Source organism: Triturus cristatus, chromosome 10, assembly GCF_964204655.1.
Source record: "Triturus cristatus chromosome 10, aTriCri1.1, whole genome shotgun sequence".
NCBI lineage: Eukaryota > Metazoa > Chordata > Amphibia > Caudata > Salamandridae > Triturus > Triturus cristatus.
The window spans coordinates 883421209-883434741 of NC_140593.1; the positions used below are offsets into that span (position 1 = coordinate 883421209).

Consider the following 13533-nt stretch of genomic DNA (forward strand, 5'->3'; position numbering starts at 1 on the left):
TCCGAAGGGGTAGGATGGGACTGGTGCTCTCTGAGAGTCATTCGGACCTGATACCTAATACACTTTTCGTTTCCTTGTTAGTTGGTATGTGACATGTATGCCTGCCTTTGGATCACACCTGTTGGGTGTCCCACACCTGCTACTACTATCACCATATTGTTGCATTTCTGTTTTATTGCTTACAAATTTTCTGTGCTATATGCAAGTGGTGTGGACTTGAATCTGAGGCCATGTCTTGTTTTGACATATGGAAAACCTTTAATTAAGGGATTTCAATCAAAAATAAAGACACGTGGAAGAGCATTGTGCGGTACTACTATGGGTAATTATATCTTCGTCTTTGAAAACTGGGATATGATCTTCTCAATGCAGTTCTTCTATGGAATGGAGAACTTTCTGGTAAAGAAAAAATGCCCTTTGCTACCCCTATTTCCTAATTTTTTGCAAGTATCTTTTCAATTTCTTTCCCAAATAAAGCACTGCCAACATACTCCATATTCGTTACTTGATGAAGTATGTAATAAAATGTGAATACATTTTTTTCAAGGTTTAAAAAATATTATGCTAATCCTAAATAAACTTTATTAAGATATATTCATTACTTCAGCCCGCATCTACAGTCTGCAACCAGACATCCTCCCCTAAGAAAAATAGCCAAGTAGTAAAACTGGTGGCAGTCCTTCTCACACAACAACCTCAGCCTTCTTTCTAAGCACATCTATCTCAGTACTAGAAGGATTACTGTACGTCTTGCCATTACTAGCTGTCTGTAGAGTTTATCTTTCCTCTTTTTCTACAAATATTTGTATCTATTAAGACTTGGATAGCCACTAACCATGGGTGAGAGAGGTACCTCCAGCCCTTTGTAGGGATGGGTTCCAGAAGAATATTCAGTACCACAAAATGATGGTAAAGTAAGGAAGATTTCATGAACGTATTATCAAAATAGAAATCATATCTGTGTTGCTGTAGGACCCGCCTCAGAGTGGACATTGGATGAAACTATTTCACAAAAAGGCAATGTGACAGCATGAGAGGAGAAACACACATGGGTGATGGGAAGATGCTTGCAATACATTAATCCACTGGTAATGGCTCTGGGTAGGCTTCCAACCTATTGTTCTTTTGCCCAAAATGCCACCTCAGTTTGGACCAAGGCATATGCAAATTAGTCTTTACCCTGCTCCAATGGGAACAGTCCAGTCTGAACTTGCAGGACAGGTCTTCTCTGAACCGGAACACAAGCAACCCAAGACTGGTTTTGCCCTGATTGGGGCTCTTCAGTCGTGTGTAGCTTGATTCCAGTGGCACAGTGAGCACTGATTCCACGTCTGGGCATAACCTTGACCACTTAGGGAGTAACATCAAGCAGAAACAAGCATTGGCATAGCCAATAGGTCTCGCCTTTGGGACCTTATAAGTGTTTAGCCATGCAACAGTTGCATAACTAAATACTTATAAGGTCCCAAAAGCGAGACCTATTGGCTATGCCAAGCGGCCGCGAAAGTGATCGCGATCAAACATCAAAGCAGCGGTGCGGCCGCGAAGGTAATCGCGGAAGCTGTGTCATAATTTTCTCCATGGACAGGTGCAGAATCATTCTGTGAGGTACAGAGAAATTTACACCCAATCCTTTTTGGGCTCTGGAGACCCCAAACAAACATGTATCCTCCAGGGACAGAGAAGCCCCGAGCTCTGCCACCTAGGGTTAGGGGAGGATAATCTGAACTCCTCTGCATGTACACAACATTTTACCCCTTTCTCACACTGGCAGTAGAAGAAATGAGCCAGCCAGCCAGCCAGCCAGCTGTGTGTGTAACAAACTTTTGGGCGCATGACACCTCTTGCAACAAAGTCCAACTTCTAATCAAGCAAAAAGAGGGTTGGAACAGGCCCTATTGCTGTGGGCAGCGAAGTACTGCTGCTAATGCTTGTCTGTGGACAGCCTCTTGCCCGTTCCCACACTCTCCCACTTCAGTCTGACGTACCCCTTTTTATACACACAATTCTTCTGGGTCCGCACCCATAGTAGCTGCTACTAGCGGCACTAAGATGCCTTGTAATTACTACGCCTTTCTTTTGCTTATGGCTAGAATTGGGTAGTAATGAGGTGCAACCAATGTCCAGACAGTGTTAATAAGTGTAAAACAATGAAAAAAAGAAGCAATACTATCCCAAAATGTGCTGCATTACACCAAATACTTTGCCTTTTCTTGCTGCGTAATTTAGTCTACCCTGTAGCATAATTTGGTCTTCTCCGAACGCATAATTTTAGTAGACCTGGTTATAGTGATCTTACTCTTTATCTAATCACATCTACTCGCAATGGGACTGATCATAATTCAGTTCGATAAAGGGCTAACACTGGTTATGCAATGCGGCATGATATATACACAGTGGCTTTATTGCTAATTATCCAAACTTACTTCAGAATTAAATAATTCAGTTCACAGGTAGGGTTTATAATGGACATTTCCAAATGGATAGTCTCTGCGTACATTAAAGCGAATACAGTTATATTAAAAACAGATATATGAAAAAATGTTAAAACAACATTTTGGTTACTTTTCATAAATAGTGTTTGTGAGAAGTTGGCCTGGTATATGCCGTCCACTAATTAAAATGGGCACCTTGCACCAGTCCAAACGACCCTTATGATGTATGAGGTCAAAGATCCTAGTGGCAGCTGTGGAGAGTAGCCTTCAGATTACGGTGTGGACCAGCAAGGTCCAGGGGACTCACCAAGCCATGGGGAGTCAGGGCACATACATCTGGAGCAACAGGAAAGCTCAAGAGAAATCAAGATGACCCTCAGGAGGACCCACAGGCTGAAGGACCAGAAGTCGCAAGGGGACCTCGAGCAAGATTGCAAAATACCAGACCACGGAGCACTCGGTGCAAGGATGTCGGAGTTCTTTGGTGCAAATACTGCTCAGGGTCAGGACTACACTGAGTCCAATGCACAAGCTCAGGAATCGCCAACAAGCATATGCAACTGCAAATGGACGTGGTGCCGATGGGTTCGGGTTATGCAGTCCCCATGAGGGATTCTGGCCTCAAACTCGGTGACAGGGCAGATCGACCTAAGGTTACTTCGGAAACCCACCTCCTGTGTTGCTGAAATCTTCGGAGTCCGCAGGAGCTCAGGAGCAGCAGACCGGTCAGTTGCGGTTAGGTGCCTGCGAATGCAGGGGAGTGACTCTTTCACTCCAAGGGAGAATCTTCAGTTGTCTTTAGGGCACCACAGGTCCTGCAAGGAGCCTGTATGGAGCAAGGGCACAAACTAAGTTTCAGATGGAAAGGGGGATGAAGTCGAGCCCAGTCGAGGTCCAGCGAAGTCCAGAATGTCCAGACGGTCGAAGGTCAGTGGTTTCTTCTTGTAGAATCTTGTCCACGTAAAATCTAAAATCTTAAAGCCAGGTAAGCCCTTTTGTACCCACGGGAGAGGGTTGGACAGATTCAGGGGACCCTCCTAGGGGAGGGGCAGGACATAGGGGTGGGTATACCCATGTCCTTTGTCCAGTTTCGTTCCAGAGCAGGAGCCAATGTCTCACAGAACTGGTTTGAGATGGAGATGGACAGGGACAACAAATGTGCCCCAGGTGCAGACTTTCAGGCACTCTCAGAGTGCACCCACCCAGCCCCAATACACTTACCCTGTCTGGGAGATGGCCACATCCCCTTGTGACAGGATGCCCATTGTGCTGCCTTCCCCTGCTCGAGCTTGGGTCAGCAGCAGGAGGGCAGAAATGTGTCTCTGTTCGGCAGCATCCATTTTGTGCTGTCTGGGTCGAGAAGGCTGGCAACGGACAGACCAGTGACCCCACGAAGCTTGCTTCTGAAGGATGGGATCATACCTCCCACACCGGTTACCGGTGTGGAGGTATGATTCCAAGGTGTTTGATACCAAACACGATATGTTTCTATGCAGCCATTTTCGAGATAGCATTTACCACGAGGTCATAATGCACCTCTACCTATATGTCTGGCTGAGTCACAGACAACCCGGGAGAATGGTCTCCAAATGCTCTGAGGTTATCGCTGGTTCTACATGTGCGCCAGCCCTATCAGTATTACAGAAGGGCAGGACAAGCATCTGAGGCCCCTTCTGTATCTGTGGCACTCAGTGTAATACAGTTCCATGGGCCCCATGTATGAACACATTTTCCTATAGACACGGAAGGGGTAAAACACTTTGATACATCTGGCCCCATAAGATTACCTCTTTGACTGGAATTACCAAGTTTACAATTGTCAGGCATGAAAACGGCTCAGTTGTCAACAATACTGCTTGCTTTTTTCCAAATATGTTTCCGTTTTTTAAACCTTTTTTTATAAATGAACGTACACCGCAAAATAATGACACCAAAAGAAACAGTTACAGCGTTCACCACGTGCGAAGATGTCAAGGTGTTAGTGTGGTGACGCGGACCTTCATAAACTTCAACTATTACAATCTGCTTGGTGTCCAGGTGCTTGTGTTGAAGCCTGGCCTGCTGGAAATTATGAAAGTTGGAGCTGACAAGTATAAACACCAGTACGTCCTCTTAAATAACTCTCCATAAGCCTGTCTGGAATAAGATCTGATGTAAATGTAGGGCTTTTAGGCTATCTCCAAGACTGACAAAAATTGGCCCCACATTGGCCCACCCGAACGTAATCTTGGCCCATCCAGATAAAAATTCCTGGAACCGGGCATGGCTCAAATTATTTCCAGCATCGGACACATCACTTTTTTGTTTCATTCACACATACATTTTAGTCTATGTTCGAACTAAAACTCAAAGGCGAAAGCGAACGAATACTTTAAAAAAAAATCTAATACTGAAAACACATTCGCAATAAATTAATAGACAATGAGCAAAGAAAACAATAACACCAACGATATCTTCACATGGAATTACAAACCTTACAGCGTTGAAGTAGACAAGTCTATCTCAACACAAGAAAACACTGAAACAATTGTAAAGCTTGATTTACCACTATATGTTACAAGGTGACGCGTGCTTGGTTGTGCCTTATTATTCTAGTAGCAAAAAAATGACTGCACCCGTGTAACCAGTGTTAAAAAGTGCCCGCCTTTTGTAATCTAGCAAAAATACCAACTATTAATGAATATTTTCAATTTCTGCAGCTAACCAGCTTTTTGGTAGTAGCCCTTTAGGAGGTGGTTACTTGTACTATCCCGGAGGGAAAGGTCATGTGGTTCGTGCAGCTCATATTTGTGGTGCAATTGAAATTATGTAAACCCATCAAGGCGTTGTGCTTTAGCGAAATGGCTTTCATCTCACACAGACCCTAGCCGTGGGCCTGTAAGTGGGGGCCGAGAGGTGGACTCTATGGGCTGGCATATATAGCCCTCTAAGCAAAAAGGTGTGGGGTAGGGAAACGCCCACGGCTTTCTACCCATACAAATTCTGCTTGTGGCATTCATGCCAACATTTTAGGAGAGGAAAGTTGGACATTTTAAAAAAAAAAAATGATCGGAAGAATGTGTTTCTCTTACTGACTTATATTGAAGCAGGGGCAATTTCAGGCGGGAGAGCCAAAATAAAGCAATTTTTTGCTTCAAAAATTGTGAATCTCCCGCCTGAATCGGGTCTATTGGCATGTATGCTTGCGGACAGGTTTCAAGGCGGGTCCTGCTAACAAACCATTGCGACAAACGTACGATCTACTCTTTTCCTGGGTTTACACATTTCCTTCACAACACCTATTCAACACTCGGGGAGTAACACATTGTACAGAAACCAGCAGAAAGCAATGCCTGCCTTAGTGTGGGTGGGCGACTTTCCCCTCATTCGCACTAGTGGAGGTCCAGTGTGTCGTAAGCATGTGGGATAAAGCTAAAAGGACCACCAACAAAAGCGTTATTATTTGTTGTCCCACAGCTGATGTCGCCTTTGTTTACATGACGTGCCCTGCTCACCCGCCGGACGCTTCTGGTTACAAGCCGGCTCCAGTCACACCACCATCACCAGCAAACAGGTCTGTCACAGCACAATGGCTGAAGTGACCGGCTGCACAAAGGACTAGAGAGCCGCTGGCTGTGTGAGCGCGGCAAAATAAAGCCTTGTTCTCCAAGAAAGATATTCGATCTAAAACACCCCAATGAAAAACAGTAAATGAACTCGGCGAAGATGACATCACTCCCTCCTTTTACAAACCGCTCTTTCAGTGACCCTGCGGGGAGCTATCCCGCGAGGCAGCTCTATTTGTGGAAATGAATGGCCGCCGCCCAGACCGCGCCCCGGCGCTATTGGAAGCAGATGCTGGGCCGTCTTTTCTGGCCCCAAACATCTGGGCGGACCGCGGGGACGGAGCCTAGCGCCGGCGCAGAGTTCTGTCATGGAAGTATCTCTGTTTTTTTCTTTCCTGTTTTGTGACTGTGAAGGGAACAGCAAGATAAACACAAACGCTCTAAATAGCGACTGCGTTTTCGCAAACATGCCACCGATGTAGAGCGCCTCGCCATAATAACTGTCTGCAGCCGAACCATGGCAGCATAGTACGAGAAGTCTAGATCCATCTGAACGGCATTTGATAAATTAAAAAAGTGCACAAAACACGGTTTTGAGGATACATTTAGCACCCTGCGAGTGACTGCGACTGAGGTGTTGCCTTCCCTCGCGCTTCATGGCGGAACTTAGCCACCCTCTCGTATCTATCTCCCTTCCCCACCTTATATTTCCCCAAACCAATATCCGATGGTAAAAATACCGGGACCTCTTACAGACACTTGGTAATAGTACTTACCTCACCATCCATCTCAACTCCCAAGATGGCTGGAGAAGGTGTCATAGGTGCATTTCTTTCATGCGTGCAGTAGTCTCCGCTAACATATTGACTGTTCACTTGAGGAGACAAGCTTATTCTCTGTAGCACGCTTAGCCCCAGTGCAACTTTAAAGAAACAAGGATAAACGTCAGTGAAAGCTCTCAAGCAATTGAGCAGGAAGTAGAAACCACAGCTTCCTTCACTGAAAAGGTGCGGCGTTCAAAGTCAGTGACTAAAATACAACTAAAGAGAGCACATTTTTATTAAAGTCCGAAAAAAAGGGAACAGTTCAGTTCTATTACACGAACCACTTCGGTCAAGGTGGTAGTGTAGATAAATATGGCATCAACAAGGACATACCTGTCAACTTGACTCAAAAATGTGGGTGAAGGCAGGCGTTTAAGAGGGTGATCTCTTTAAAGTGAAAGGAGAATGAACACTTTTTTGTAAAGTGATATGCTTTGAAACGTGGGTGACCCCTTTAAAGACTGGAAAAACATTGTATTTGTCAGGTGGGTGAATAGAAGTAAAAGGAGGATGACCGCTGCCAGGTGCAGGTTAGCCATCAGGAATGCAGGGATTTACAGCCAATGAGAACAGGCTGCAACACGTCCAAGAAGGAAACATTCTACTTTTGAAGTGGCTTCACTACCAATGTGAACTAAGACTCAGAATAGAAATCCTCATTGCCTCTCTCAACACGACTGTGAAAGTGAATTCTGATACATACAAGCAATGTGCACTACTTCTACAAGCGAAGCAAGGCCTTGCTTTCTGCACATCTCCTATACATCTGCCAGAGGTGTAGTACCTTCATGGGAAGGTTTATCATAACATTCCCATCACTACTCCACTCCCAAGCAGCCCTTTAGCAAGGTTCAGTGGCAAGCTTTTGTTTCAAATAGTTATTGCTCTCAAACTAGGCAATGCTGAATTGCAATCAGCCTGCCTTGCTCTGTCCATCAGCAGTTTAAGTTTTAGGTTGCTTGCTACAACATCTCAAAATTAGCATCAGTCAAGCACCATTTAGCCCATATCCCTTCTCCTAGGCTTCTGAGGCATGGTGAGGCATGGTGAGACTGGCAGATGCCTGGCACGTTCTGCTATATGGGCCTGGGCGTAACCGTCACTGTACTGCCTGGACCTATCGCTACTCTTCTTGCAGCGCTTAGAGCCCTTCCGGTATTAAGCGCTCAACAAATCCAAATTAACATAACATATCAGCATGGTGTCAGCTTTATCTTTGCAGTACAGAACTGCAAGTAACCGATCTAAATTCGGGTAATTGCTTTCTTGGTTTAGAACAATTAGAACCGGTTCTCTTTGGCATGGGAGTTCTTTTACAAGCTTTTGTATGAATTTATTTCCTACTGGTGTGAATGAGACTTACCTAGAGACTGGGGATTATGCGTGTGGCAGTGTAAGCAGTGTGGCACTGAGTTAGCCAGGTGAATCGAAGGGCTTTGCGAATGGGCTGAAAATATGTATTAGTGATGGTTTCGATTTGATTACATGGGTAAAATTACTGTGGTGAATGTAAAGAGGGCAGGTTTATATTAGATCTAAGACAGTGATGCTCCGTTTTGTGGGGGGTGGGGTGGTGCAGGGAAGCAGTCCGAAACAGATTCTATTACAGGACTGGAGACTCAATTGTGACTCGAGTCTTCTTTGCTTTACTCCAGCAGCAAAATATCAATACCAACTACAGTCAATACAGAATTTGGTATAACCCCTGTGTGGAGCAGCACATCTCCTCTTCTTTGCTGCTAAGGCAAAGATAAGTACAATTTGTGACTCTCAATGTAAATTAATTAAATAAAGATAACTATTCATGGCATTTAATGTTCTATCTTAACTTGAGTGTTTAATAAATGTGCTTGGTTTCCTTCCGGAACACAATAGTGCGTTTTTTATCCATCTTTCATGTGAAGCTGAGCGCACACCTCTTGCTCAGTTCTGAGTGGGCACATGAGCTTTCTTTTGCACGAAAAGAGGCTAGTTGTTCCTTTAAACAGAAGCTTTCTTCACTGTTCCTCAGAAACCGAACTGCATATCTTTGTAGCGAGTGTCCACATTTTTATTCACACATTTCATTGCCAAGACTTGTAGGAGGCTGGCTCTTCATATAGTATACCAAAAAAGAGCTATACTGTGCAAAGAGCCCAGGTATCCCTTATAAGTGGGGAAAGGAGTTGGCCTAACGGTTAGGGCGGTCGACCCCGAACCTGGGGAACTAGGTTAGAGTCTCGGCAATGAGGCTGAACATCCTGTGATTCTGGGCAAATCACAATCTCCCCGTGCCTAACAAAAATCGATGTGTCCTAATGTAACGCAACTGGTGCTATGTAAAGCGCTCCGATACCCGATTCGGGTCAAGTTCGCGCTATATAAAACTCTATTAAAAAAAAAAGTGGACAGGGGCTTGCTCTAGCAATTCCAAGGTGCTCTCTTAGGCTCTTAGGGGACAAGTTTGGTCGAGCAGCCTTAGGCTTACCAGAGATGAGTGTTCGATATCTTCTGTATACACACAGTCAATAAATGATACATACGACTCAAGAAGAAGATCCACACCAATTTATAAAAATAACACATATCTTTATATATATTTAGGCACAAAATCAATGCGATCAGGTATGTACATTTTGAGACAGAATTATTTACAGTTTTCAAAAGTCAGCAGTGCAATTTCTGGAGCGGTAATGCTATCCTATGGAGAAAAGACCTATACTTCCTACCGGTTCTTTACAGCGACTTACAGAACTAATTTTTCGGACTTAAGGTGAGAATGAGGCAGGGTCCAAGGCAGCACCAACAGGTCACCTCGGGGAGCGCTGGGACGGCTGGGTGCAGAGGTGCAATACAGTGTTGGGTGTCCCGTTGAAGTCAACGGGGATTGGTCCGGACCAAGAAAACTGCAAAGAAAAAGAGCTGGAGAAGCTGTAAGGAAGAACTACCACATTGCTGAGTGCTTTGCTGTGTTGGCCTGCAGTAACTGCTTCTACCTTGGGCAGTAAAAGGACTGGACTGAACTTTCTGCAACTTCTTTATTGAGTACCTCCAAGGGCCTGAAATAGAGCTTGCCTCCTGTTCAGAAGTCTCAGGGACTGCAAAGACCTCACCAACCTCTGGGTACCACTTCTGGAACCGCTGTTTCAGCTGCCACAGAGAAGGGAAAGGCAACCGACTCCGTCACCAACTCCGTCGATGGCTCTGTGTCCTGCCGGCACCGCAGACCGAACCGTCCACATCTCGCACCGCAACCCTGGTGTAGGAGAGTAGGATCTGCTTCTTATGGTTACCCCCACTTTTTGCTGATGTTTCACTGTTTTTCGACTTTAGTCGGGGTGGGACCCTGCTATTCAGGGTCCCAGCCTAGCTGCTTCCTCTCTAAATTGATTGCATGTACTTTAGGTACGCTCTAGATTGGATTCTGGGGTACCCTTATAAGTCCCTAGTATATGGTATACTATGTACCCAGGCCTACCAGAGGCTGCATCATGTATTGTGCCACCCCTGGGAAGCCATTTAAAATTACACAACAGGTCTGCTACAGCAGCCTGTGTAAGGTGGTGTATGCACCCCATACTCAGATATAGGTTCCCTATATCTATCCACATCACCGCACATATAAACCTACCAGTCACCCCTATGGCAAGCCTTATCAATCCTGAAGGCAGGGTGCTAGGTTTTATGTGAGAGGGTGCCCATGCGTGAGCAGAGCCCCTCTGCAGCCTTCAGAACCTTTATTCTGGGGTTGTTTGTGATGCAACCAAACCATATACTCTTAAGTGCATTATAACCTCGCGGTAAATGCTAACTTTGGAATGGCTGCATGGAAACATGTTGTGTTTGGTGTCAAACACCTTGGAATCATACCTCCACACCAGTAACTTGTGTGGGAGGTATGATTCCACCCCACTAGAGGGAGAACCATGACTACACCCGGTACCAGCTTCACAGACCCTGGCATCACAAAAAGGATGCTGCCAGCCACAGCCACGAGTCTGCCATCCTGCTGCTGTCCGAAACTCCGGCAGGGGAGTCCTGGACAATAGGTTTCCTGTCACAGGAAGATGTAACCACCTCCCAGACAGGCTTTAGTGTATTGGAGCTGGGTGGGTGCACTCCAAGAGTGCTTTGATGTCTGCACTGGGGGCACATTTGGTGTCCCTGTGCATAGTCCAGCTCAAACCGGTTGCAGGGGCACTCAGCCCCTGCTCTGACGTGAAACTGGACAAAGGACATGAGTGGAGCCACCCCTCTGTCTTAGACCCTCCAATAGGTGGGTCCCCAGAGTTTGTCCCACCCCTTCCTTGGGTATAAAATAGGAACCCCTGACTACAGGACTTTAGATTTACCTGGATGAAACTCTGCTACAGAATCCCAGAACTTCTACTATCTACACGACGTTGGATGACCGAAGAATCTCCCTTGGAGTAAAGAAGTTACTCCCCTGCAAGGCAGGCACCAAAGACGCATCTGTCCGGTTTGCATCGACGCTGCTCCCGAAGGACTCCGACGATTTTGCAACACAAGAGGTGGGTTTCCAAGCTTCCCGAGGCTGATCCGTGCTCTCAGCAACTCTGAGATCCAAAGCCCTCGTGGGGACCGTGCAACCCGAACCCCTGGACACCGCGACCATTTGCAGCAGAATATGCTTCTTGGCGATCCCTGAGGCTGTGCTTTGGGCTACTTGTAGTCCAGACCCCGAGCAGTGATTCCACCGAAGATTGCTGGCCTACACTCCTTGAGTGGGCTGGTATCTAGTGATTCCTCTCGAGGTCCCTTCGCGACCCCTTGTCCGTCGACTTGTGGGTCCCTGAGAAGGGTACTTTTACTTTCAACGGGCTTACCTGGTTGCTCCAGACGTGCCCTGACTCTCCATCGCTTGGGGAGTCCACAGGACCTTGCTTGTCCACACCGAAGCCGTTTTTATCTCACCGCGTGGGTTGCGTTGCCAAGGCTTGTTGGTCCCCAATCCGGACACCGACCCCCCAGCACTCGACACCCTTTGTGGGACTGCCCGCCTGCAGACTGTGGTCGTCATCGACGCTTCCTGGTTTCCGTGGCAGTGGAGTCAAGCTTCACCTCATCGCACCTGAAATCGGTGGGCATTCGTCTATCGTGCCCCTGGTCTCTGGCAAGTGACCCAGACTCTGTACCCTCTGCTTTCAGGTTCTTCACATCTTTGATCCAGGCTTGGATCACACCGGAAACTTCTCCTTTCCAAGGCAGCAGCACTTTGCAGCACATCGCCATTGAAATCAACGACGATTCCCAACACCATTTGACACCTATGCACCCGGCTTCCCTGGGTGAGGTAACACGAGTACTCCGGTGGGTGCTGGCACTAGAACCCTCTAAGTCTGAAACGGTTTGCTCAAAGTCCTCTCCTAAGTGTCCTTATTCTTTAAAATTCCAACTACGACTTACCCATTGAATTGTACGGGGTTCGCGGCTGTGTTCTCACACTGCACATGTTCCCCGTGGGTCTCCTGTGTCACTACCTTGGGTGGTTCCTTGGGGTCCCAGCGATTCTACGAGCTCTAGGCAATGTGTCTAGTCAAGTCGCGTTTCTTATGCCACTTTCTTACTATATGGTTTGGTCTCACCCTTGGGCCCATTGTATAATGTGCTATTTACTGTCGTTTAATAACTGTATTATTGTGTGCCTTGCTCTCTAACTTCATAAAGATGTTAGTAGAGTGTTTAATATATATATATATATATATATATATATATATAGATATATATATATATACACACACACCTTGTGTGGTTCTCCTTTCATTTAGTTATTCAAGAGGTTATAATCTGGTAAATCAAGCTACTTTACACTCCTTCAAGACTCAGCCTGAAGGCTGCTCTCCATAGCTACCACTAGAATAGCTTTCAATAAAGGTTGTCTTAAACCTAATCAATAAGGGTTGTTTGGACTAGTGCAACGTGCCCACTATACCTGGTGGACATCATATACCAGGCCAACATCTTACACCTGGTCTCACCGACGACGACCAATGCTGCCGCCACCGAGCCGCTGCTTGCACCGTGACCTGTGGACACCGCACTTCGCACCGCCTCGCTTCACTTTGCCATCCTGGTCTCACAGACGCCGTCGCTGCTGCTGACTTCGACACCCATGACCGCATCGTTGCTGGATGCACAGGTCGTAAGTTTCACGATGCACTGCCTTGTCCCACACAGCTGTATGGGCCGACCGACGCCAGCTTCCGCTAACCGGCTCTGTCGCCTGCACCGCAATCTGCCAGCACCGCATCAAGCACTGCCTTGCCCTGCACCATAAGCCTTGGTCTCACCGACGCCGTCTGGACGATCGTCACCGATCCGCTGCCTGCACCGCATAGAGAGGACACCGCAACCTGCACCGCTTCCATTTTACAACACAACCGCGACGGTTGCCACGACCAGCTCGCACCACCGTGTCAGCTGCAATGAGAAAGGTACTGTTACCGAGGCTGTACACGCTTTCGCTGGCCCGTACCGACGTGGTCAGCTGGAACTGTTAGACTCTGTTGTTTTCAGCATTGCGGTAGCCCCGGAGGGGGCTACCGACTCATATGATCCGTGTTTCTTGTAAAGTATACCTTTTTAAGAACTTTATTGTGGATTTTTATCCTTTTGGTCTTATTTTAAGTAGATAAAATATTGGATATTTTTTTAAAACTGGTGTGGTGTCCTTTTGTAGTGTTTTCACTGTTTTACTGTTGGTTATGTGCAAATGCTTTACACACTGCC

The 13533-nt window shown here is 46.4% G+C and overlaps 1 protein-coding gene across 3 annotated transcripts in view; it reads right to left on the minus strand.

Annotated features, from left to right (window-relative positions):
- The window catches only part of CCM2 (CCM2 scaffold protein), a 371750-nt gene that overhangs the window by 123083 nt on the left and 235134 nt on the right, over positions 1–13533 (minus strand). Inside the window, exon 1 of one of the 3 annotated variants that reach the window (XM_085628569.1) lies at positions 6757–6875. The exons of the other annotated variants lie outside the window; for them this stretch is intronic. Within the exon in view, the coding sequence (XP_085484695.1) occupies positions 6757–6801 (45 nt within the window). The 5' untranslated portion in view covers positions 6802–6875. Of the gene's footprint in view, positions 1–6756; positions 6876–13533 lie in introns of those variants that run through there. 3 annotated transcript variants of the gene reach the window in all.